This window comes from Oncorhynchus masou, chromosome 22 (assembly GCF_036934945.1).
Source record: "Oncorhynchus masou masou isolate Uvic2021 chromosome 22, UVic_Omas_1.1, whole genome shotgun sequence".
Classification (NCBI taxonomy): Eukaryota; Metazoa; Chordata; class Actinopteri; order Salmoniformes; family Salmonidae; genus Oncorhynchus; species Oncorhynchus masou.
In genome coordinates, this window is record NC_088233.1 from 50,043,462 (window position 1) to 50,071,318 (window position 27,857).

The following is a 27,857-nucleotide window of genomic DNA, read 5'->3' on the forward strand; positions in this document are numbered from 1 at the left end:
AATGCACCGTACATAAGTATTCACACCCCTGAGTCAACACTTTGTTGAAGCACCTATAGCAGCGATTACAGCTGTGAGTCTTTCTGGGTAAATCTCTAAGAGCTTTCCACACCTGGATTATGCAACATTTGCCAACTATTATTTTCAAAATTCTTCAAGCTACGTCAAATTGGCCACTCAGGAACATTCACTGTCTTCTTGGTAAGCAACTCTAGTGTAGATTTTGCCTTGTGTTTTAGGTTATTGTCCTGCTGAAAAGTCAATTAATCTCCCAGTGTATGGTGGAAAGCAGACTGAACCAGGTTTTCCTCTAGGATTTTGCCTGTGCTTAGCTCCATTCCACTTCTTTTTTATCCTGAAAAACTCACCAGTCCTTAATGTTTACAAGCATACCAATACCATGATGCAGCCACCATATACATTTTGTTAATATGGAGAGTGGTACTCAGTAATGTGTTGTACTTGTCCCAAACATAACACTGTATTCATTAAAAAAAAGTACATTTTTTGCCACATTCTTTGCAGTATTACTTTCGTGCCTTGTTGCAAGCATGATGCATGTTTTGGAATATTTTTATTCTGTACTGGCTTTCCTCTTTTCACTCTGTCAATGTGGAGAAACTATAATGTTGTTGATCCTATAACAGCCATTAAACTCTGTAATTGTTTTCAAGTCACCATTGGCCTCATGGTAAATTCCCTGAGTGATTTCCTTCCTCTCCGGCAACTGAGTAAGGAAGGACGCCTGTATCTTTGTAGTGACTGGGTGTATTGATACACCATCCAAAGTGTAATTAATAACTTCACCATGCTCAAAGGGATATTCACAATTTTTTTTACCCATCTACCAGTAAGTGTCCTTCATTGCGAGGCATTGGAAAACATCCCTGGTCTTTGTGGTTGAATCTGTGGTTGAAATTCACTGCTTGACTGAGGGACCTTACAGATAATTGTATGTGTGGGGTACAGCGATGAGGTAGCCATTAAAAAATAAATGTGAAACACTTATTTCACACAGAGTGCAACTTATGTGACTTGTTAAGTACATTTTTACTCTTGAACTTATTAAGACTTGCCATAACAAACGGTTTGAATACTTATTGACTCAAGACATTTCAGCTTTTCATTTTTAATTCACTTAAAACACAATTCCACTTAGACATTATGGGGTATTGTGTATAGGTCAGTGACAAAAACATCTAAATGTAATCAATTTTAAATGCAGGCTGTAACGCAACAAAATGTGGAACAAGTCAAGGGATGTGAATACTTTCTGAAGGCACTGTAGTGTCTAGACCAAATAAACTTATATTGAATATACCAAAGGTATAGGGCAGTGAGAGTTGAGTTTACACTGAACAGGCTGCAAATGATCTAGTTGATGAGCATTGAGGACCCACGAGCTCACCTCGTTGATGACCAGGCTGTCAATGGGCAACCCTGCCAGCTCGGCCACCTGGCGGGCCTTGTGGAACAGCCCGCTGTCTTGCAGCTTCTCCAACATGTTCTGGCACTCTCCCTGCAGGATGTCAGGGGAATAGCTCTCAAGCAGCCTGGGAGAGAGAGACACCGAGGTGCCCTGGAGAACCTGGCTGAGGAAGCTGAGCTTCTTGAAGTCCGGGCCTGCTCACAGAGAAAGAGACCGATGCATACATAGAAGCAAAGACTGGTCAAGTTCATGAGTCAACCAGAACATCAACCAGAACATCCTGTTTACAGTATTGCATTCTCAATACCTCACGCAAGCAGAAGACAGTGATTAACAAGCACAGATACAGACTCAAACATGAAGTGCCTGAGTCAGACAATAAGCTACAAAAAAATAATACCGTTTTCTCAACACCTCACACAAATGGAAGACAGTGATTTAAATCCATGATGAAAAGGCGTTCTGCCTGCTCTCGTCAAACATACCTGGAGGGTTCCGTGGTAATCATACGGTAAAAATGTCTGTCTTCATAGTTTTAGTCATGTTAAGCGACACTTTGTTTGCACAGTGTTATGAAGAGAAGTCAGGCTTACAATAAACACACAGATCGTTGCTCTGGATATAATGCAACACTATTGACAAAACTCTTATGGACGTCATTTAGGTTAAAAACCTCTTGGAACTCAAGGGGCAGTATTGTCATTTTTGGAGAAAAAAACGTTCCCGTTTTAAACGGGATATTTTGTCAGGAAAAGATGCTAGAATATGCATATAATTGACAGCTTTCGATAGAAAACACTAACGTTTCCAAAACTGTAAAGATATTGTCTGTGAGTATAACAGAACTGATGCTGCAAGCGAAAACCTGAGAAAAATCCAATCCGGAAGTGCCCCAGGTTTTGAAAGTGCTGCGTTCCAATGACTCCCTATATGGCTGTGAAAGTACCATCAACGAGCTTACGCTTTCTACGTATTCCCCAAGGTGTCTACAGCATTGTGACGTAGTTTTACGCATTTCTGTTGAAGAATAGCCATATGGGGGCACATTGCGTAAGTGGTCACATGGTGGCTCCGAGAGAGATTCTCACGTAAAGTACAGAGGTAGCCATTACTCCAATCGGTCCAAGAGAAAAAGGAATTGTCCCGACGGATATATTATCGAATAGATATTAGAAAAACACATTGAGGATGGATTCTAAACAACATTTGCCATGTTTCTGTCAATATTATGGAGCTAATTTGGAGAAAAAAGTTGGGGTTGTGGTGACTGCAATTTCCGGGCGATTTCTCAGCCAAACGTGAAGAACAAATGGAGCTGTTTCGCCTACAAAAATAATCTTTTGAGAAAAAATGAACTTTGGCTATCTACCTGGGAGTCTCGTGAGTGAAAACATCCGAAGTTCAAAGGTAAACGATTTAATTTGATTGCTTTTCTGATTTCCGTGACAAGGTTGCTTGCTGCTTGCAAGGCATAATGCTATGCTAGGCTATTATAAACCTACACAAATGCTTGTATAGTGTTGGCTGTAAAAGCATATTTTGAAAATCTGAGATGACAGGGTGATTAACAAAAGGCTAAGCTGTGTCTCAATATATTTCATTTGTGATTTTCATGAAAAGGAATATTTTTTAGGGATATTTATGTCCGCTGCGTTATGCTAATTAGTTTCAGGCGATGATTACGCTCCCGGATCCGGGATGGGTAGTATCAAGAGGTCTCACTTAATTGACAACTAACTAGCTAAATATGATGATCCAACACAACAGCTGAAGACTCTGTGTTACTACAGTGTTAATACTGGGGTCTCACCGTTAGACTTGAGCAGGCGCTCCATGTCTGCGAGCAGCTGCAGTAGTCTGCGCAGCTCGTATTGTGTGGAGCACTGTTGCATCATGGTCAACAGGAGGACTGAGGCCTGGCACTCCACCCACTGGAGAGGGATGCCCGCTGGCGCATGAGCACCACTGCTCCTCAGCTGTCAGAGAGAAAGAGAGAGAGGATAAGGGAAAGATGAAAGAATAAAGAGAATTGAGATTGGACTACATGCAACACACACATACCTCATAGGAAGTATGGCTGTATAACCTCTCGCGTACAGAGAACACATCAAACACTCTTGCTAGAAAGTCATCCTCTCCTCATTTCTTCCATTAACTACAATAGAGGATAATGAAAAGTAACAGAAATGAGGGCATGTACCTTTCACAAGGACAGGAGATCACAGGGAATACAGGAATTAAATAAATAAACAACATCAAAGTTAACTATGGTCATCGAGAGGGAGGACTTGGTGAGACTACGGCCGCAAAAGATTGCGCGCAACAATGTGAATTGGGATGGTGACCATCTCAAAACACGCAGCAAAAGACGGCAAGAGGCCCCGAACACAAGATTACAGCCAAGGTCACCGCTTTGAGGTATGAGTGCTGTTGTGCTTGACACACTCGATAAATTGGCCCTGGCCTTGTGGCTTGGCTGGCATGTGTGGCACCAAATTCATCCCTCTAATGACATCTCCAAACAGTACCGGCAAGGTCAGACACAGGCACCCCTTTAACTCCCCCTGACAACGGAGGGCATCAATTTCCCTCACAACCAACCTGTCAGACTTAAAGGGACATGACACGGACACGCTTTGCTTTTCTAATGGAACGTCATCCGCGCGGACATAGATAATAAAAACATAACCTTCCGCCCCGGCACGACGCGTTACAGTACATGTACACAGTCCATTTCCTTGAATTGGTTTGCAGTCAAATACACTACCATTCAAATGTTTGGGGTCCTTGTTATTGAAAGAAAAGCTAATTAGGCTATATAATTTTGGCAATTTAATTCAATATACTTTAGGGAAAGCTTCCCCTAGCCTTATGGACCTACCGCCTATGCCTTTTAATGTGGCATAAACACAACGAGTCATCTAGACAGAGTTCCTCTGTCCAGTGTCTGTGTTCTTTTGCCCATCTTAATCTTTTCTTTTTATTGGCCAGTTTGAGATATGGCTTTTTCTTTGCAACTCTGCCTAGAAGGCCAGCGTCCCGGAGTCGCCTTTACTTTAAGACAAAGTTAAATTCATTAAAGCGTTCTTGTTTATTAGTGTGCTTGTGGTGCTTCAGCACAAACACTTATACATTCTTATTCACCGTCATAGATAGACAAATCTTTAAGTTGTACCAAGATAAACTGAACAAGTGTTTTGTATTTACTTTCATATTTATAGAGGATATCGTTGTTGTTGGTGGTTATCATGTAAACCACATATAAAATGTTCTTAAATAATGTTAATGTTTATATTTAGTTGAGTTTTTCATTCCACCCTTAAAAAACCATATATCGGCATATTTTGTCTCCCTAAAATCGCTATCGGAACCCGAAAAACCCATTTCGGTCGGGCTCTACTTCAGAGTCAGTTGGTGTCCTTTTCGGGAGAGTTAGACAATGAGTGCGGGAAATGGGAGTGGAAAGAAGAGGCAAAGGGGTGAAGGAGCTTACCGTGATCAGGCATTTCTGGAACTCAATGAGTTTCTTCTTGGCTTCAGGGTAGTTTTTGTAGTCGTAGCACAGCTCGTACATGAGCAGCACATGGATCAGGGGAGAGTCCTGTCACACACACATAGAGAGAGAAATGTGATAAAAGACCATCCAAACTCATGCAGAACCAGACATGACAGCCATAATACATGAGGCAGACCTCCCATGATGTCTGCTGGGTTAATGAGAGGAGCTGGTCTAAGCCTCGAAGCTGTTTGAAGATCATGCATTCAGCGTAAAATTGCCGACGAGGACATATCATTCGGGTCACTTCTGAGGAGGGAAGCTGCCGTGCAGGTAGATTAGTATTCTAATAGAACGCAACACTAATGACTAGGCCTGAAGGAAACCGATAAATGAAATGCAAATAATAACAAGGGATTGGATAGGCAAGCAACCATCTATGTGCTTTCAATTGCTTGAATGAAATTAAAGTTTAAAGCCATTTGTATTGGTTTCATCGGTTAGTGATTGACAGGAAATAGTGGAAAGTACCGCCCATCTTAAGCCTGCTGCAACCTCATTTGCATGTAGTCTATTCAATATGCACTAAGAACATACATTAAGAACACCTGCTCTTTCCATGACATAGAATGACTAGGTGAATTCAGATGAAAGCTATGACACCTATTTGGTGTCACTCGTTAAATCCACTTAAATTATTGTGGATGAAGGGATTTTTAATCCTTTAGACAATTGAGACATGGATTGTGTACATGTGCCATTCAGTGGGTGAATGGGCTAGACAAAACACTTAAGTGACTTTGAACGTGGTATGGTAGTATGTGCCAGAGAACTGTCAAGAACTGCAACGCTGCAGGGTTTTCACCGCTCAACACTTTCCACAGGTGTATGAAAAACGGTCCACTACCCAAAGGACACCCAGCCAACTTGACACAACTGTAGGAAGAATTAGAGTCAACATGGACCTTGTAGAGTCCATGCCCTGACGAATTGAGCCTGTTTTGGGGGAAAAGGGGAGGGACGGTGCTTAAGGAAGTTGCTCTTAATGTTTTGTATACGCAGCATATAATAGAACAGTTTATAAAATGTTCACCCGACTGATATTTTTTTCTTCCTTTAGATTCTTTAGATTCAACACATTTGTGATGTAGTGCCTCGTTTCATTCTCTAGTCTCAGATACACGTCACTCTCAAATGTGCTTGAAAACTAACTAGGCATTTAGATTTGGGGCAGAATCCTAACTTTATATTTGTGTGCATACTCTCGTCTAAATCATGCATGTGTGTCAATGGGAGATTTGAGATTTGTATTTTTTTCCCCAAAAGGGCAGTTCACTTGCAAGACCTACAATGATATGTATCACACATGTTCTATTGAATCACCCTCTGGAAGAGCTGGAAGCCTCGTATGAGAGGCCTGACCCTGCATTTCCTCAGCAGTGTCTTCCAGATGATTGACAGGTCGTGGAGGTTCCACTCATGATGTTGCGGGCTCTCTTCCAGGTGGGCGGTAGCCTCTGTGGCAATGACCTCACCCACAGAGGTCAGGACCCAAACGCAGAGGCACTGGAGCAGGTCGGCTTCCTGTCAATCAAATCCATGGCACACACACCATACAGAGAAACACGCACGCACGCAATCAAACACACACACAGTCAGTTAAATAAAGTCCAGATACAAAGTAGATCATGTAAAGTGCAACTTTTATACACCCTCTTACAAAGTTCATGGATGACACAAAATGTCAATGCAATGAGAAAGTCAATACACTTCAGATTTTTATACCAAGCCTTATAAAACAAATTCTCATAGACAGAGAATCCTTACAGACAGAGCCCCACCTGATGACAGGCAGCTAGTATGGTGAGCGTGGGGCAGTGCTGTGCCAGGGCCTCCCCCAGGAGGTGTCTCCAGGGACTGGCCTGCTCCTGGCTCTGCAGCAGCACATGGAACAGCTCCTTGGGGGGGTCGGAGGCTTCCTCGCTGGGCAGGGTGATTTGACCCTGGGCCTCCCTGTCTTCCACCTCCCCCACCCTCCACTGAGAGCTGAGCTGCAGGTTCTGGAAGGCCAAGGTCAGGTGGGCCTGCAGGGCTGGGCTGAACTGGGTCGCCATGGACCTCACCTGTCAATCACAAGTAGGGAAAGAGGGAAGAACTGAAAACATACAATTGCTACAGTACCACAGACAAGGGGATGATTGGAAACCACCAGTCTTTATTTTCCATCTAGAGAACAATCCTTACAGTTTAGGCCCTTGTAACGATACAATTTAATTCAAATAACATATTTCCCTGATAGGGATCTTCAGAGGAAGAGAACCTGAGAGCAGTTTTCATCCCATTTTAGAGTGAACAGAGAAAGTAGGTGTGGTAGAATCCTTCAGTTGTATGGGTTAAAGGCCCAATGCAGTCAAAAATTATTTTCCCATGGTTTATAAATACATTTCCACTCAACGAGTTTGGAATAATACTGTGAAATTGTGAAAATTATGATAATTGCCTTTTAGTGTAAGAGCTGTTTGAAAAGAGCGCCTGAATTTTTGGCCTGTTTCGGTGGGATGGAGTTTCAGCCTGCCTAGCAACACCACCAGACAGTGCAAGTTAATCGACCAAAAACAGAGTTTCATACCGCTCTGCCAATCAATAACAGTTAGTTTTCAGGTTGCATATCCCTCCCATTAGGCTTGTCCAATTAGGCCCCTCACCATTCTAAGAAAGTCCTAGTCAAAATTCTTGCTTGAGAAAGTGCTCTTGCTAAGGAGTTATTTTTGTTTTTTGTTTCTTTGGTTTCAATTAAAATTGTCAAAACCACAGTAAGGTACTTCATTGTCACCCAGAAATGATTTCAAAGCGTCTGAATTGGATCTTTAAAGGGTTTTCTAGTGGGGTGTTAATGATAGTTAAAGGGCAAGTCCACCAATTTTCAAACCTCATTCATTATCTCCAGCGCCATACCAGTGTTTACATATGTGAAAACAGCACGTTTCTGCATCGTTATTGTAGGCTACTACCACTTTTAGTCTTAGTCTTTACCACACTACTCACTGTTTAGCACATGACCTCACATGTGAATCCTTAAAGAGATGGGTGGGACTGGCTTAAGAGGGTGTCAACAATGCTGAATGGGTGTACAAAGGAGGAGCTCTCCAGTAGGTACCAAAACATTCAAAGGCCCTTTTCTCAAAAGTGAGTTTACAAGTTTATCAACGTTCAAAGCAGAATTACTTTCCCATTGTTCCTCAAAAATGCTGTGTATGATATATCATTTTGTACCACATTAGATTACCCAATGTAAAAAGTCCAATTTCAAATTTTGCTTCATAAGACACGAATCCAGGTGGTGAGTCACATATGATGGAAATTCTTCACAGTGATGGAGAACTTAAACCCCTGCATGATAGACTCAGTAAACCGGAGTGTTAACTTCAAAATGTAGAAATGTGCTGTTTTCACACACTGATTGGTGTGGTGCTGAAGATAATGAATAGGAGTTGCAAAAGTGTTTGAATGGGCCTTTAAAGATTTAGCATGTGTGTGTTTGGCAGTGGTGGAGATGTACCTGCTGAGGGGGGTAGGTGTGCAGCTGGACAAAGAGCAGGAAGTGTAGCCACTGGCTGTCGGCTGCACAGTCCTGCGGGTACACACTGCTCAGGGGCAGGGCATGTAGCTGGCAAAACTGTATGGGCAGAGCCCACTCCTGACCTGCCTCATAGGATGACCTGGAGAGGGCATTTGGAGTTGAACAGACTCACACAACAAATTGTGCATAAAACTATGGGATACATTTCCTTGTACCAAACTGTGTATAAGAGTGTTTCTTCTCGCCCCTAGAAAATATGCAATTGCTGAGATCCGACAGTATTTGACAGGTGTAAGCAATATGGTAACATCTCCATCTTGCCCTGTGACATGCGAGATGTAAGTTTCACCATATTGCTTTTACCCATCCAATCTTCACAATGCATAGGTCGATTTGGGATTGGGCCTGTGCCTAACCTGCTGGTGCCCTTCCTCTCCAAACTGTCCTTCACGGCTTCCTCCAAGTCAAAGAGCAGCTCTTCCGCTGTCTCCCTCTCCACCGCCACCAGCTTACTGCCTTTAGCAGCTGAAACACAGAAAAGGTCCAAAAAAATGTCACAGTGTGATGTGTGTGTGTGTGTGTCATTGCAAACAAAATAAAATAGTATTGGTCACATACATACAGTTGAAGTCTGGAGTTTACATACACTTCGGTTGGAGTCATTAAAACTTGTTTTTCAACAAATCCACAAATTTGTTGTTAATAAACTATAGTTTTGGCAAGTCGGTTAGCACATCTACTTTGTGCATGACAATACATTTTTACAGCAATTGTTTACTGACAGATTATTTCACTTATAATTCACTGTATCAAAATTCCAGTGGGTCAGAAGTTTACATACACGAAGTTGACTGTGCCTTTAAACAGCTTGGAAAATTCCAGAAAATGATGTCATGTCTTTAGAAGCTTCTGATAGGCTAACTGACAACATTTGAGTCAATTGGATGTGTACCTGTGGATGTATTTCAAGGTCTACCTTTGCTTGACATCATGGGAAAATCCAAAGAAATCAGCCAAGACCTCAGAAAATAATTATAGACCTCCACAAGTCTGGTTCATCCTTGCAAGCAATTTCCAAATGCCTGAAGGTACCACGTTCATCTGTGCAAATAATAGTACGCAAGAATAAACACCATGGGACCAGGCAGCCGTCATACCGCTGAGAAAAGAGACGTGTTCTGTCTCCTAGAGATGAACGTACTTTGGTGCAACAGCAAAGGACCTTGTGAAGATGCTGGAGGAAACAGGTACTAAAGTATCTATATTCACAGTAAAATGAGTCCTATATCGACATAACCCGATAGGCCGCTCAGCAAGGAAGAAGCCACTGCTCCAAAACCGCCTTAAAAAAGACAGACAACAGTTTGCAACTGCATATGGGGACAAAGATTGTACTTTTTGGAGAGATGTCCTCTGGTCTGATGAAACAAAAATAGAACTGTTTGGCCACAATGACTATAGTTATGTTTGGAGGAAAAAGGGGGAGGCTTGCAAGCCAAAGAACACCATCCCAACAGTCAAGCACGGGGGTGTTAGTATCATGTTGTGGGGGAGCTTTTCTGAAGGAGGGACTGGTGCACTTCACAAAAAAGATGGATTCATCATGAGGCAGGATAATGATGTGGATATATTGAAGCAACATCTCAAGACATCAGTCAGGCTTGTCCAATTAAAGCTTGGTCACAAATGGATCTTCAAAATGACAATGACCCCAAGCATACTTCCAAAGATGTGGCAAAATGGCTTAAGGACAACAAAGTCAAGGTATTGGAGTGGTCATCACAAAGCCCTGACCTCAAACTTTTTTCCCCTCAAAATTCAAGACGGCAGCGCAGTAGGACGTGTATATCTGTCTCTGATCCTAACTGACCTAAAACAGGGCATTTTTACCAGGATATTAAATGTTAGGAATTGTGAAAAACGGAGTTTAAATGTATTTGGCTAAGGTGTATGTAAACTTCTGACTTTTAACTGTAAATTTATTAAGCAGATGTTATTGCGGGTGTAGTGAAAAAACCCTACACACGTGTGTATGTGTAGATTTACCCAGTAAGTCTTTAAGGGAGAATGTGCTGGTCCCTCCAGGCCTCTGGGTCCGGAGTCGGAGGATCAGACTGAGGGCTTTGAGGTCCACCCGGAGCTTTAGGCTACACACACCCAGGAGCTCGCAGAAACACACACATGCAGCTGCCACAGAGGGAACGCTGAAATGCAGCATGGCCAGGCTGTAGGCCTGCTGCGCCGCATGACTGAGCCTGACACAGGGAAAAGACATACAACATATTACAACACTGCGTGCACAAAACATTAGGAACACCTTTCCATGACATCGACTGACCATGTGAATGCTATGATCCCTTATTGATGTCACCTGCTAAATCCACTTCAATCAGTTTAGATAAAAAGGAGAAAGGTTAAAGAAAGATTTTTAAGCCTTGAAACAATATAGATATGGATTGTGTGGGTGCCATTCAGAGGGTGAATGGGGCAGAGTAAATATTTAATTGCCTTTGAACTGGGTATGGTAGTAGGTGCCAGGGGCACCGGTTTGTGTCAAACTGCAATGCTGCTGGGTTTTTCACACTCAACAGTTTCCCGTGAGTATCAAGAATGGTCCACCACCCAAAGGACATCCAACCAACTTGACACAACTATGGGAAGCATTGGAGTCAACATGGGCCAGCATCCCGGTGGAACACTTCCGACACATTGTAGAGTCCATGCTACAACAAATTTAGGCAGTTCTGAGGGGAAAAGTGGGTGCTCAATATTAGGAAGGTATTCCAAATGTTTTTTTTACACTCAGTGTACATGACTTGTATACCAGGTCGTCCTATATGAACTCAATCGCTTTTCGAACGAAATCTTCTATACATGTTTGCCCATGGTAGAAGAATTCAAGAGAATACTGTCTTAACCGACGACAGGAATTAAACACACAAACACCTCAGATGATGTAAAATAGTCTGAGCTACAACATGTGCGAAAATGAATATAAAATGACGTGTGCCACCGAAGAGTAACAACGACAACAGAGGGAAAAATAAAACAAGGATAAGTGCTTGCCCAAGCCTCTTGTTTTTATGTTAAACAAGTTTCAAATAGTTTGGTTAGTGACGTTAAGGCACTGAGGAGGAAGGCGTCTGACACTTCGAAATGTAGTCCAGCCTGCTTGTCCCTGATAAACCTCAAAGATCATTGTAGACATCTGAGTGCTTCGTTTTTTGGTTCCAGGTATGGTCATCATTTCCTCAGGTAAGATGTTTTTGGGGATGTACTCAGCTTACAAACCATATTGTCTTTGTCATGTGCCATCTATGTTACTCTGGTGTCAGTTGAAATTTACTAACAGAGTCTGATATACTCACTGTGACTTCACTTCGTTGGAGTTGGCTAGCTGTTGGACGAGAAACGTTCCGTAGGCGAACGATGGTCGTCCGTGACGCAGATAGTACAGGAAGTCGAGGTTCTCAATGAGGGCGTATTTACTGACGAGGTGAGGACTAGAGAAATGGGGCAGCTCCACTGAGGTCTCTATTGGGGGAATTAAACATGACATATCACACAATGCTTTGGAGACACAAATTATCACCAAACAATCTACAGCCTTAGTTAAACCCTAGGGTACGTCATCCTATGCTAGGTGAGTTACAAGAGCATAAATTGATATTCAGAAGTGAGCTTAAAAAAATAATATGTTCTATGTTCTTTCCGTGAAATACCTACCGGTGGAGCCTAGTGTATTGGCAGACTGCCACCCAAACAGTCGAGATGGATCCAATGGATGTAAAGACTAAAAGGAAAGACAAGTAAAATATATTGTCAGCAAAAATACTTCTGCTGCATACAAGGTCTTTATTTTACATTGCACTTAACACCACCATGTACACAGTCCATAACAAGTGCCTGTTTCGGACAAACAACATTTCCTTTAAAAGCACATTGCTCAGCCTACTCCACAGGTTTCTCCATTTGAATTACGCCCTATTGAAACTGTGGGAGGATGGGCTGACATATCTCAATGTATTTTCCAGCAACATATTAGTGCACTGGTTCCATACCTCAACAGGATAAAAAAAGTGGAGCCATGCAAATCCACCACTCATTAAAGTGATTGCTCCCTGCTGTCTGTAGTGTGAGGGGAAGCTAGCTGTCCGAGCGCTGGCTGTTTAGCCTTTAAGCGGTGAAAAGGCAATTACCGTACCACAAAAAAAAAGTGCAGGCCAGACCAGACATAAGCTATCTGATGCAGACACATTGATGAGTTTCAAGGATGACGAGTTGCTAATACACACTGAAAGTCAAAGTTTAGCTTCGAAGCTGTGAAAGTGTGTAGTGCGCCGTGCTGTGAATGCAGAGTGTGTGTGTAATGTGCTGTGAAGATGCTGCGTGGTTCTCTATAATGCTATGATTAGAGCCTAGGGCCTTTGTTTGCTCAGTGATGAGCTGAATGCTAATGGTGTACTCAGGACCAAACCCTATTATTCAGTTCCTTTATGCATGTGGTAAGTTACTGTATGATTTGTAACACAGCAAACACACACAAAACATTTAGCAAACAGATGATCTGGACGGTATGGATGTGGCAGAGTACCTGCATGAGGTGGTAGACGGAGATATCGGATGTGGTGGCGGTGGTCCCTCGTGGTCCGCTCACAGGGAAGAGCGCTGCCTTGAGCTTGGGGTAGGGGCTCAGGGCCATCTTCAGTAGCTGGGGGTCCACCCTAGACACAGAGCTCCGAACCCTCTCCCCCTGACTCACCACCTAAACAACACACAGACAGGAAAACTCAAATTCATATATACCAATCCAGGTGTTTGTGAGTGTGCTCGTTTCACCCTTGGAAAATCCCTTTGGGCTGGGGAGCTGAATTTGTATTTATTAAGGATCCCCATTCCTCTTCCTGGGGTACAGATACATTAAGGCAGTTATATGGGGCGGCAGCGTAGCCTAGTGGTTAGAGCGTTGGACTAGTAACCGGAAGGTTGCAAGTTCAAATCCCCGAGCTGACAAGGTACAAATCTGTCGTTCTGCCCCTGAACAGGCAGTTAACCCACTGTTCCTAGGCTGTCATTGAAAATAAGAATTTGTTCTCAACTGACTTTCCTAGTTAAATAAAAGTAAAATTAAAATAAAAAATATATATATACAGTCGTGGCCAAAAGTTTTGAGAATGACACAAATATTAATTTTCACAAAGTCTGCTGCCTCAGTTTGTATGATGGCAATTTGCATATACTCCAGACCGTTATAAAGAGTGATCAGATTAACTGCAAAGTCCCTCTTCACCATGCAAATTAACTGAATCCACAAAAAAACATTTCCACTGCATTTCAGCCCTTCCACAAAAGGACCAGCTGACATCATGTCAGTGATTCTCTCGTTAACACAGGTGTGAGTGTTGACGAGGACAAGGCTGGAGATCACTCTGTCATGCTGAGTTTGAATAACAGACTGGAAGCTTCAAAAGGAGGGTGGTGCTTGGAATCATTGTTCTTCCTCTGTCAACCATGGTTACCTGCAAGGAAACATGTGCCGTCATCATTGCTTTGCACAAAAAGGGCTTCACAGGCAAGGATATTGCTGCCAGTAAGATTGCACCTAAATCAATCAGATCATCAAGAACTTCAAGGAGAGCGGTTCAATTGTTGTGAATAAGGCTTCAGGGCACCCAAGAAAGTCCAGCAAGTGCCAGGACCGTCTCCCAAAGTTGACTCAGGTGCGGGATCGGGGCACCACCAGTACAGAGCCTGCTCAGGAATGGCAGCAGGCAGGTGTGAGTGCATCTGCACGCACAGCGAGGCAAAGACTTTTGGAGGATGGCCTGGTGTCAAGAAGGGCAGCAAAGAAGTCACTTCTCTCCAGGAAAAACATCAGGGACAGACTGATATTTTGCAAAAGGCACAGGGATTGGACTGCTGAGGACTGGAGTAACGTTATTTTCTCTAATGAATTCCGTTTCCAATTGTTTGGGGCATCCGGAAAAAAGCTTGTCCGGAGAAGACAAGGTGAGCACTACCATCAGTCCTGTGTCATGCCAACAGTAAAGCATCCTGAGACAATTCATGTGTGGGGTTGCTTCTCAGCCAAGGGAATGAGCTCACACACAATTTTGCCTAAGAACACAGCGTTGAATAAAGAATGGTAACAACACATCCTCGAAAACTCCCAACCATCCCGAAACAGTTTGGTGACGAACAATGCCTTTTCCAGCATGATGGAGCACCTTGTCATAAGGCAAAAGTGATAACTAAGTGACATCAATATTTTGGGTCCATGGCCAGGAAACTCCCCAGACCTTAATCTCATTGAGAACTTGTGGTCAATCCTCAAAGAGGCGGGTGACAGAATGCCAGGGCAGATTCCAGAGGTCTTGAAAAAGAAGGGTCAACACTGCAAATATTTACTCTTTACAACAACTTCAGGTAATTGTCAATAAAAGCCTTTGACACTAATGAAATGCTTGTAATTATACTTCAGTATTCCATAGTAACATCTGACAAAAAATATCTGAAGACACCAAAGCAGCAAACTTTGTGAAAATTAATATTTGTGTCATTCTCAAAACACAAAAAAAAAAAGCCATTTACTACATTCCATAACACTTTTCACAACACATTAAGTGTACTCTACTACCGCATACAGGTATCTACGATACAAAATCAATGTGTATTTGTATGTGTGTGTCTGTGTCTGTGTGTCTTGGGGTGGGTGGGGTCAAGGAACCTACGGACAACAGTAGGCGAATGATACACTGTTTTGTTTGCACATTAATGTGCTATCTATGTCCCTGTCCATTCTCAGGACAAAAAAACACCATGAGGTTTACTTCCGTGTCGGTTTCTTCCTCATAACACTGGATGTTTGTTTTGTTGTTTTATAAGGGTTAATATCATAATGATAAATATCAGTAAAGTGGCCAACACATAAATAGGCATTACTCTCTCCCTTTTTCCACACAGTTTTTGCTTCTTTAAAAAATTGTATTATTAAATTAATTTAGTATACATTTTCTTTGTAAATATAACCCATTTTGATTTTCTTTAGGAGGGGAGCGTGAACCAGGCAAACCCCAGCTCCAGAGCATATGGGGTGGGAAATGCTGTTTTCATATTGTACACGGGGAGCTGTGGGTCAGGAAGTGCACAGATAGGGCTCTACCTGTGCAGAGCACAAGCCCCTTTGCTTTTCCAGTATCTAAAGTGCCCTTTTGGGTGGTGACAGTGCTTAATTTGAGCCAGATCCTGTTCAGCACCTCAGTTTTGGATTGTTTTGTTCTGGAATCCATTAGCCAGGATCCGGTACCTCTTGTAACATAAAACATTATTTTTTACTGTTTGCAGAGTAAAAATTATAATAAAAGCAATCAAGAGTTAATTCAAGTTAATCCTGTGTTATTCTCCTGGCTGCCCCCTAAAAAAACGTAATGTGAAAACAGTGCCTGATATTCTAAGAATTGATCAGTGTTGGCCTGGCCCGGGTTTATGTTTTGCACAACATTGTAGCCTATTTTCAAATCAAATTAAATTGTATTTGTCACATACACATGGTTAGCAGATGTTAATGCGAGTGTAGCGAAATGCTTGTGCTTCTAGTTCCGACAATGCAGTAATAACCAATGAGTAATCTAGCTAACAATTCCAAAACTACTACCTTATAGTGTAAAGGGATAAAGAATAAAGGGATAAAGTGTAAAGTGTAAAGGGATAAAGAATATGTACATAAAGATATATAAATGAGTGATGGTACAGAGCGGCATAGGCAAGATGCAGTAGATGGTATCGAGTACAGTATATACATATGAGATGAGTATGTAAACAAAGTGGCATAGTTTAAAGTGGCTAGTGATACATGTATTACATAAAGATGCAGTAGATGATATAGAGTACAGTATATAAGTATACATATGAGATAATATAATGTTTACATACCCTACATTATTTAAGTAGCATTGTTTAAAGTGGCTAGTGATATATTTTACATCAATTCCCATTATTAAAGTGGCTGGAGTTGAGTCAGTGTTGGCAGCAGCCATTCAATGTTAGTGGTGGCTGTTTAACAGTCTGATGGCCTTGAGATAGAAGCTGTTTTTCAGTCTCTCGGTCCCAGCTTTGATGCACCTGTACTGACCTCGCCTTCTGGACGATACAGGCAGTGGCTCGGGTGGTTGTTGTCCTTGATGATCTTTATGGCCTTCCTGTGACATCGGGTGGTGTAGGTGTCCTGGAGGGCAGGTAGTTTGCCCCCGGTGATGCGTTGTGCAGACCTTACTACGGTTGTGCAGCCCGACAGGATGCTCTCGATTGTGCATCAGTAGAAGTTTGTGAGTGCTTTTGGTGACAAGCCGAATTTCTTCAGCCTCCTGAGGTTGAAGAGGCGCTGCTGCGCCTTCTTCACGATGCTGTCTGTGTGGGTGGACCAATTCAGTTTGTCTGTGATGTGTACGCCGAGGAACTTAAAACTTACTACTATTTTGACAAACGCATGGCCATTGCTGTGGTGAGAGAGAAGTGCACCTGTATTTCTCACCAAACCAGAATGAGATTCACTTTCTGTGATGTCTCTCCCTGCTCTGATAGAAATTAGCATGTAACTCTCACCCGTCCAGCGTTGCACTTCATCATTTATTTCCTTACAGAATCACAGCCGTGGTGAGGGTGCTGGAGCTATCACAGCACCACTGATACATTTAAATACATTTGCAAAAGTTATGGAATTACTGCGGTCAACCAATACAGGGCCTTTCATATACAACAGCAGGAAAACACAGATCCTGCTGAAAAGAGAAGACTAACCTGTCTGTAGGCTGCTGCAACTTTCAAATAGACCTATTGAGCCGAACAGCATTGTTTTACAAAGTAAAACAAGAGGAGAGATGAGCTTTTGGCATGAGCGCATTGGCCATCGCCGGTGAGTGAGCTGCGCAACATTGGGTGAGTCAGTGAAACTGGATAGCTTTTTTAGGACTATAAAATCCTCCTCATATTGTATAATATGTGTGTCTCCATAGGCTATTGACGGATTTAAGACAAGGTTGTTTTCATTGATCTCAGATTCTCAATTTGTCCGTGTCAAAGTATAACCTGTAATTTTGTTCCTTTGTTCTAAAGTCTCTAGTCATCTAAAATTATGTAGAATTGTATGAAATGCTTTTCTAAAAGTGACCCATGACCACTAAAAATATTCCTTTTCCGCAGTCTGAAAACCCGCTCCAGGACCTCAGACTGGGGAGAAGGGTCACCTTCCAACAGGACAACGACCCTAAGCACACAGCCAAAACAGCACAGGAATGGCTTCGGGACAAGTCTCTGAATGTCATTGAGTGGCCCAGCCAGAGCCCGGACTTGAACCGGATCGAACATCTCTGGAAAGATATGAAAATAGCTGTGCAGTGACGCTCCCCATCCAACCTCACAGAGCTTGAGAAGATCTGCAGAGAAGAATGGGAGAAACTCCCCAAATATACAGGTGCGCCAAGCTTGAAGCATCATATCCAAGAAGACTCAAGGCTGTAATCACTGCCAAAGGTGCTTCAACAAAGTTCTGAGTAAAGGGTCCGAATACTTATTTAAATGTGATATTTCAGTTTTAATGGCATATTATGGGGTATTGTGTGTAGACTGATGAGGAATGAAAACATTTGAATGAGACATTTCAAATAAGGCTGTAACAACAAAATGTGGAAAAAGTGAAGAGGTCTGAATGCTTTCCGAATGCACTGTATATTTAGTTGGCTATTGGCTACTGATGGATTCTGGGTTCTAACTCCTAAACTCGGGATAGGGTTAATCATCAGGTATCCTATTGATATATTGGGTGCTTAGGTTTAGAGGGTCTACACCAGAAGGTAGGATCTGTAGGAGGAAGGTATATAGTGTGTGCAATTAAGCTTGTAATGTACTGAGTGTAGGGAAAGCAATCACATGGCAGGCAATGATTAGGGGAGAGAGCCATGGATTCGTGATGAAGGGGGTTGAGGTCAGGTCAGGTTAAGGGAAAAATAACCGTTTATTTCCCGTATCACTTATTTTCCTGCCAAGCAATGAAGATACAATGTTTAGTGAGGATTAGACTCCACCCAAAGTGGGGTACAAAATACCACCACGAATGTAAAAATGTTTTTGTCTGTTCAGCTGTTTGATCCTTTGGGAAGAATAAACTTGGTTTAAGCTTTCATAGTGCCAGTCTCGTTCTTACTCTGATAATTAGGACCTAACACTACTCAACCTTTAACCAGCCACATAGGTTTAAACTTTATAAAGCCTGAATTAATGTAATAATTAACTGAATTAGTGGAAACAAATACCTGCTTGCACTTTTGCAGGCTGTGTAACTACCAGGTTGTTGTCTTCCTTGTCCACAATGACAACAAAATGAATGAATGAATCCAATGAATTCTTCCAAATTGGGGATTTCACCTGCGCATTATCTGTTTCCACGATGGTGTAATACACCATCATAACCTTTCTTTTTATTTCTCCTGTTACATTGGCTATTTTCGCATGAGCTAGGTGGCTGATAGTCACGGCTATTTGCTGCATTATCGCTCACGTAATAGAATCCGCAACACTTTTCAACACCTTTACCTCCCTTATCTCACCTCATTTGCTCACATTGTATATAGACTTTTTTATACTGTATTATTGATTGTATGTTTGTTTTACTCCATGTGTAACTCTGTTGTTGTATGTGTCGAAGTGCTTTGCTTTATCTTGGCCAGGTCGCAATTGTAAATGAGAACTTGTTCTCAACTTGCCTACCTGGTTAAATAAAGGTGAAATAAATTACATTTTAAAAAGCTCCTGAGTTTGTAAAAAATATATTATTTTAAAAGGGAAATTTCACCTTTTTTCAACTTCATATTCATCATCTCCAGCACCAACATACCGTATGTGAAAATGGCGCGTTTCTATGTTTTGTAGTAAAAAAGATAAGCGTTTCCAATGGCATTATTAACCAATTAGTAGACAATTAGTAGGCAATGCCTATTCATAATTGGTTAAAATCACATGATGCACACGGATGACGTCATTCGTCTGCCTCACTCTTCACATAATAGAATGCGCAACACTATTCAACCCAACAAGCTCCTGGGTTTGTAAAAAAAAAAAAAAGTATAATATTTAGATTTAAAATGTTTCCAAATGGCAATATAATTTTTTAGAACTGCAAGCCGACACGCTTGTTGAAATTATTTTTTATTCCACCTGCCAGCTGATTTGTTTGCGGGTCAACCTCAAGGAAACGTGAGTATCAGAACCGATGCAAGACTAATGGGTACTGCCTTTTTTCTACTTTGATATATTTTTGCTTTATACCTACGCTGAACCAGCATAGGGCCATGTACCACAAGGCGACCACAAACAGTATTATGGGTAACAAAGAATGAGAAATGACATGTGTCATGGAATGTGAAGGAAACAGTTAACTTATTGAAGCATTACAAGGTATTAACTCATGGGAATAACTTGAAAGCAAAGATAGCATTCCTTTAAGAGATTCATCTCTGACCATCAGGCTACACCCATTTAAACAGTTCATGGAAAGGGCAGGCTTTCTGCCCAGGTTACCAAAGTAGGGCTCGTGGGACAGCAATTTTGATTAAGAGTAATGTCTCCTCACGTGTTATTTCCGATCCAGATGGCAGGCGTGTTATTGTTACGGGATAACTTAATAATAGGCCTGTAGTGCTGGTGAATGTGTATGCTATGAATAAGGATGACAGCAACTTAATCAAATCATTATTTTCCTTATTACCAGATTTGAACTCCCGTTATGTGATTCTGTGTGGGGACTTTAATTGTTTTTTGAATCTGGTACTCCACCATTTAACAAATAAGAATATGCCATTATCCCACAGAGCTCAGGATATTATGTCTTCTTAAGTTTGGTGTCTTTGATTTGTGGCAGCAGTTAAATCCCACAGAAAAACAATACTATTTTTTTTCCTCCCGTCCACCACTATTTTTCACATATTGACTACTTTGTTGTTGATGATAAAACTGCATCTAGTCATATCCGATCACGCCCCCCCTAGTACTACCGTCAGTACTACCATGGAAAATAAGCCTCATAAAACATGGTGTTCTGTGCTGCTCTCTGAGCAGAATTTCATTAACTTTGTCTCAGAGCAGTTACAGTTTTTCTTAGAAGTAAAAAAAAAATCAGAAGACACTTCACCCAGCCATTTATGGGAAACATTGAACGTGTATATTAGAGGGCAATCATTTACGTAGCCAACAGCAATAAAAAGCGATCCAAGGACTTCAAAATGGATATCAAAAGGGAGACCTTTCTGACAGACCAACAGTACGTTGAGCACCCCTCACCAGAGCTACAGAACAAAGAAGCTTAAATTAAAAAATTGACTTAATCTCTTATCAACAAATCAGTTCGAGATTATGCTTCTGAAGGAAGATCTGTCATTAGGTTAACAAGCAAACACACTTTAAGCCTGTCAACTGTGTCAAACTACTGCATCTCATAATTTCACAAATCTGCACGCAATCTGATGGTATATAGAGTGATCATACAGACATTAACAATGCATTTAAGAATTTTTACTTTTTACCAATCTGAATCTAGTGGAAATGGTTCTGAAACTGAATTTTTTTCAAGATCTGCCAATGTTGACTTCGGACCAAACTGTAAAATCAGGATTAGATGCTCAACAGGCCATCGCCTGTCTTAAAATGGTCTACTAAGATAACATATGGTGTTTGTTAAAGATGGTCATATTTTTTTAAATAAAATATTGAATTTGGCCATCACTACTATAGCCCATAAAAACGCATTGAATAACACATTAAATAATAAGGAATAAGGTTTTGAAGTGTCTCTCCTATATCTAGGCAATATAAGAAAGCTCAGGAACATATCTATATATTTTTAACCCCTTTTTTTGTTGGCACAAAACTAATTCCATACATGAAAACAAAAAACGGTACCCTCAGACGAGTCCCGTTACACTGATTGGGGTTGTTGGACAAAACGGAGAACACCATCGTGTTCATGAGACTCATCTTTCATTTCAGTTTGTATATTAGTTTGTGCTTATATTTTGGAGGCCAAATCGTTCAGACGTTTTCAGGATGTCTCCTGGTCTGACAAATGACGCTGTAGCTCTGCCACTTTCCACCACATGTGGAAGGCCGACATAGGCGGATGAGGTGGATTGAGACACAGCCCATATATATATAAATCTTTTATATATATATATATATAAAAGATTTATCTAGTTTAAACAGACAGATTTTTGTATTATGTTAACTTGATTGAGGCATGTGAGTGTCAATCGACTCTTAAGGATGAATCATATTGTAATAGAAGAACCGCTCTATTACGCAATACCTTTTTTTTACAGAGACTCAAACGTAAGGGTGGCCTTGCATTGCTGAATTATCAATATTAATATTGGGCTGCAAACATGTCATAGTGGCTACTCTATCACTGCCAGCAGCAGTATATAACTAGGTTAAACAATTAGATTGTCACATACATACTGTCACATACACACAGAGTAGACTACTGTATGATTACTGAGATATTACATTTACCTACAGAATTATTTTTTTTTCCACTTTAGAGAGATTCGAGGGACGCAATCTTTGGAGAGTGCCGCAAACCAGATTAGTAGAGCATACACAGATATGCTGTAGATCCAGACGTAGCAGAGTTGCTGAGGGAGGATGACGATGCTGTCATAGATGAATGTCTATTGTTTGATGGCACTTGGCACAAGAGAGGATTCACTTCCAACTACGGGAATATGTGTGTGCATAGACACTGCAACAGGTCCAGTGATAAGACTATGAAGTGTTGTCTTCATACTGCCATGCATGTCTGATGAAAAGGAAAATAGGGTTTACTGAGGAGTTGTTCAGGGAATGCACCACCAAGCAAGCGGCACCATGAAGACCAAGGAGCTCTCCAAACAGGTCTGGGACAAAATGGTGGAGATCAGGGTAGGGTTATAAAAAAATATCTGAATCTTTGAACATCCCACGGAGCACCATTAAATCAATTATTAAAAAATTGTAAGAATATGGCAACACAACAAACCTACCAAAACTCACAGACCAGGCATGGAGGGCATTAATCAGAGAGGCAACAAAGAGACCAAAGATAACCCTGAAGGAGTTGTCCACAGCAGAGTTTGGAGTATCTGTCCATAAGACCACTTTAAGCCGTGCACTCCACAGAGCTGGGTTTTATGGAAGAGTGGCCAGACAAAAGACATTGCTTAAAGTAAGCAAACACACGTGGTGTTCGTCAAAAGGCATGTGGGAAACTACCCAACCATATGGAAGAAGGTAATCTGGTCAAATGAGACTAAAATTGAGCTTTTTGGGCTAACGCAAGGAAATCATGTTCTGATGCTGATTGGCTTATTTTTAGGCAGTTCCGAAACAAGTGTTATTTTCTTCTCAGGAAGGCCAAGTCTGAATATTTTATGTCTGTTACCACTGATAACCTGAATGACCCTAGAATGTTTTGGAAGGCTATTAAGTCTATGTCTGGTAACAGTAATGTTAATGAATTATCGTCATGTGTTTTGAAGGACTCTGTTGCTATACATGACAAAACTGAAATGCTGAATTGTTTCAATCAGCACTTTGTATCATCTGGTAGGCTGTTTGATTCAGTGTCCTCTGTCTCTGTACAACCCTGTGTGGATGAACCAGTGAGAGCTGGTCAAACTTTTAGCTTTTTGCCATTCTCAGTGCAGGCGGTACATAAAGCCCTGAAATCCTTAGATCAGAGAAAGCCTACAGGTCCTGATCTTTTGGATCCCTGCTTTTTAAATCTGGCAGCTGATTTCATAGCTGAACCACTTTCATCTCTGTTCAATCTAACCCTGGAATGTAATGAAATTCCAAAGATCTGGAAATCAGCATTTGTCCTACCAATTTTAAAAAGGGGGAGATCTGACTCTTTTAAATAATTATAGGCCAATCTCAAAGCTGTCACCCCTGGTGAAAATACTTGAAACCCTTGTAAGTGAACAGCTAAAATAGTTTTTATTTACTAACTCCATTTTATCAATGTATCAATCGTTCTTCAGGAAGAAGCATAGCACAATTACAGCAGCCATGAAGGTTTTAAATGATATCACTGAAGCCATTAACAAAAAACAGCACTGTGTCTCACTTTTTATTGATCTCTCTAAGGCTTTTGATACAGTTGATCATGCTATACTAAGGCAGAGATTGTCGAGTCTAGGTCTTTCGGAGCATGTAGTTGCATGGTTTGCTAACTATCTGTCTGATAGATCTCAGTGCACTCATTTTGATGGGCTTATGTCTGTCAAATTGTCTGTCTTGAATAGGGTGCCCCAAGGCTCTGTACTTAGTCCTCTCTTATTCGCTATTTATAAAAATGATTTAGACAAAAATGTCCAAAATGCACAACTTCATTTTTATGCTGATGATATTGTTATTTACTGTTGTGCATCATCTCTTACAAAAGATTTCCAGAACATGCAAACTGCTTTTTATACTGTTCAACATACCTGGTGTCAATTGAAGCTTATCCTCAATACTGACAAAACTAAACTAATGGTGTTTTCTAATGCAAGAAATATACCTCTGAACCTTTCACCTATTACTACCTGTCAGTGCAAGGAGATGGAGGTTGTAACCTCATATAAATATCTTGGAATTTTAATTGATGACGGCCTCTCTTTTAAATTGTGTATTCAACAACTTACAAAAACATTGAAGCTGAAATTGGGATTTTATTTAAGGAATAAGGCCTGTTTTTCTTTTGAAGCCAGGAGGCTAGTATCAGCTACATTTATGCCTTTACTAGACTATGGGGATATTTTATATATGAATGCTTCTTGCTCAGTGTTTGAGATCAATTGACACTCTTTACCATGGCACTTTGAGATTTATTTTAAACTGCAAAACCCTTACGCACCACTGCACTTTGTATACCAGGGTTGGCTGGCCTTCTCTAGTCACTCGTAGGCTCAGTCACTGGTATACTCTTCTTTACAAAGCCATTTTGGGTTTACTACCTTTTTATTTATGCATTTTTATTCAAATGTGGTGGGTACTCTCTTCATTCGCTGGACTTTATCCTGCAAACGGTTCCAAATGTCCGAACTGAATTTGGTAAAAGGGCTTTTATGTACTCTGCGCCATCGTCTTGGAACACCTTACAAAATACTTTAAAACTGGAAGAACTTGTCCCGATTGGTGTTTTTAAATCACTGATGAAGGATTTTGAGGCTGATTCCCTGACCTGTCAATGTTTTTAATTTGCTGTTTTATACTCTTGTGAATTCAATGGTTTTTACTAGATTACTTGTAGTTTTTCATGTTGTCTGTCTGTATTTTTTTGTAATGACTTGGTGCTGCCTATCTTGGCCAGGGCGCTCTTGAAAAAGAGATTTTAATCTCTATGAGCCCTTCCTGGTTAAATAAAAAATATCCCACACACTGGTTCTTATGACTTCTTTTAGATCTTGTGTAATTTTGATGTTAAGTGACATTTTATTTGTAAATCTATGCATGTCATACGTGTGAATAGTGTTTTTTGTAAATAAATCCATGAAATAACAATATTTATTTTGATAAACTATTCTTGGTAAGTCTGACCACTGGGTGTGTTATCACAATAAAACGAAACAAAAATCCCTCTGACTTGAATCAATGTGTTGAAAAATAGATTTTCGTGACATGCAAATGTAGAAAATAGTACTGCAATGTAGAAAATACAATAACAAGATGTGGGGATCAACATGTCATTTTTTATTTCAATTTATTTTGAAACAAATGGGGAATTATTTAACAAAAGTGCAATGGTGCCAATATATTTGGCTGCAACTGTATAAGGATAATTTAGTTACTACATAATAACAGCCTGCAGTAGGCCTTCTACTTGAGTTATTCAATGAAAGGGGGCAGCACTAAGCTAGCCTGAAACATCACTACCTGGAGTACCTCAAATTGAGCATGTTATGTCTCCATGAGACGCCATCTTAAAAACTGCAACAAGTAACTTTAAGGATGACCTTACCAAATTCACATAGAAATGGGAATTATACACCTGTCATTCGCATTGAAAGCAAGTCTAATAAACAATAGAACAGATCTATGTGCACCATTTCTATGCTTCCCATGTTTATGTTTTTGTCTTTTACTTTTGTACACTTGCTTCAAACAGCTAAAAATACAATATATTTGGTTATTGAAAAGATATAGCACAGCGATTTAGAAGATGCAATGATTTTATACTTTTGCCACAAACTGAAATTAGGCAATCTATTCGAATTTTTGCAGCCAGTAAATGGCGGAATGATTTCAGCATATTGCACCTTTAACCAACTTAATTTGATTTCAATGCACTGTTGAGTCTTCACATAGGAATGAATGGTGTCACATTATACACGTCATATCTAGTAATTGGGCATACTATTATGGGATTTTTACTAATAATGACTAAATTATGTATACATTTAGCTTAGAATTATAACTAAACAGAATACTACTCTGTTACTGTATGAATGTATGAATCTTATTATAATCATAATACTGAATATGTGTGTAGTTTTAGTCAAGAATTAGAACAAGGACTTTCTGTTCCTTGGTAGAATCGAATGGAGCTATCGTCAGACCGACTGGAATACTGTGTTCCTTACAGGACATTCTGTCCCTACCCAGGGAGGGGAGAGACCTTGGGCTTGTAGTAGATTGTTTAACAGGTGGCAGACAATGTGAGGAGGCTTGTGAACTATATTGCCATTGTATCTGAGGGACATTTATGATGAAATTTGAGGTATATAAACCAATGTACATGGTATTATAACCGGAGCTCTCGGGAATAAATGCTATTGATTAATTTTGAGACTGATCTTTGTCTATTTTATGCAAATAAGAACCTTACAAATGATTAGAAACAGAAAGTGTTTTGCTTTGTTATAATTGAATTGGTTAATGAACATATAGGAATTAAATTCCTCGTTTTGTTGTGATCATTTTACTATACTGTATGAGTCAATAGATTAGGTTTTGTCTTACACTGATGGAGCTGTTCACTTTTTGGCCAATAGCCTGGTGGAACCAGCCTGATCACCGCATTCCAAAAATGGCCACTATGGAAAATAAAACAAACTATATGCATGAAATTCCTGTTTCCTGCCTAGGAAATCGCTGAAGGCAGAATTATAAGGTGAGATACCCTCGTGCAGTTATCACATAGCATCACGCGGTTACCAAATATAAGGCTTTTGAGGAGAGAAAAGGTCCAGACCTGGTCGATGCCACCCGGGGCAAACATGATGGTAGCGAGGGCCAGAAGACTGTGTCCTTCCAGGAGCATGCTGCTAACCATGGCCTGGCTGCCTGGGATGAGGACCTGGGCACTGGTCAGACTGGCCTGGAACACGCGTTCTGGATCTACAGGACAGAGACACACAATTATTTAATGGTTATTAATGACTCGCCAAACTACATGTCAAAAACAAATACGACTGCATGACATCAGCAGCCTAGTGTTCCAAATAGCATACCTGCTCTATACCAATAAACCCATTAGTTTAAAGAAGTATTTAGGATATGCTAATCTAGCAAGTCAGGCAACTGAAAGCAACTTTCCAACAGTGTTTTAGTTCGATGTTTGATTGCTAGACAGTTGAAATGATGACTGAACATATCTGTTTAGACTGTAGACAACTTTTATTTTAACAGAAATGTAGAACTTCTTGATGCTGTCAAAATCAGGCTATCCTAACAATGGACCCAACGACAGGTTCAAAGTTGAAAATATTTCATGCCTATGCAACAAGGAAAATGACAGTCGCATTGACAGTCGGCATGAGTATAAATTCAATGTAGCTTTGGCCAATGACAATTGTCGCATTCTAATGGTCTAGAGACATTTCGTAAGACGGACTATAAATCAACCTTAAGCACCAACAATAAAACATGACATACCACTATTAGGTTAAAAATAAACAGACAAAAAAAACTCCCGGATGCTTAATCAACCTCAAACCAAGTTTATTCAACCACTGGGTCATACATCTGCATAAGACAAAGAACATATTCACACAAACACTGACATTTAACCCTTTCTGAGCCCCTTCTTTACACATCTGGACAGCTAATACACCTTTGTTGCTATCCAGAAGTTATTCCTCACTTCATCTAACCTGACCACTGCCCAAATTCCTCACTCCTCTCCAACTCATGGCTGTCATGGTGACTGGTACCCGACTGTCTCTTCTCCTCCCATAGGATCCCTGATGGCTAACAATAACATATCCTGACATAATGTAAACGTTATTAATTTCACTGAGGGAGAGAGGGTAATGTATAAGTATATTTCATGATTCCAAAGGTTA

At 40.7% G+C, this 27,857-nt stretch overlaps 1 protein-coding gene across 5 annotated transcripts in view; it reads right to left on the minus strand.

Annotated features, from left to right (window-relative positions):
- spg11 (SPG11 vesicle trafficking associated, spatacsin) overlaps positions 1–27,857 on the minus strand; it is an 80,059-nt gene that overhangs the window by 18,207 nt on the left and 33,995 nt on the right. For all 5 annotated transcript variants that reach the window (XM_064930489.1, XM_064930487.1, XM_064930490.1 and 2 more), the window contains exons 18-29: positions 26,765–26,910; positions 13,100–13,270; positions 12,232–12,298; positions 11,874–12,039; positions 10,552–10,760; positions 8,922–9,030; positions 8,485–8,644; positions 6,767–7,048; positions 6,309–6,509; positions 4,923–5,030; positions 3,240–3,405; positions 1,409–1,623 (exon numbers count right to left, since the gene is read on the minus strand). In XM_064930489.1, the coding sequence (XP_064786561.1) occupies positions 1,409–1,623; positions 3,240–3,405; positions 4,923–5,030; positions 6,309–6,509; positions 6,767–7,048; positions 8,485–8,644; positions 8,922–9,030; positions 10,552–10,760; positions 11,874–12,039; positions 12,232–12,298; positions 13,100–13,270; positions 26,765–26,910 (2,000 nt within the window). The remainder of the gene's footprint in view (positions 1–1,408; positions 1,624–3,239; positions 3,406–4,922; positions 5,031–6,308; positions 6,510–6,766; positions 7,049–8,484; positions 8,645–8,921; positions 9,031–10,551; positions 10,761–11,873; positions 12,040–12,231; positions 12,299–13,099; positions 13,271–26,764; positions 26,911–27,857) is intronic.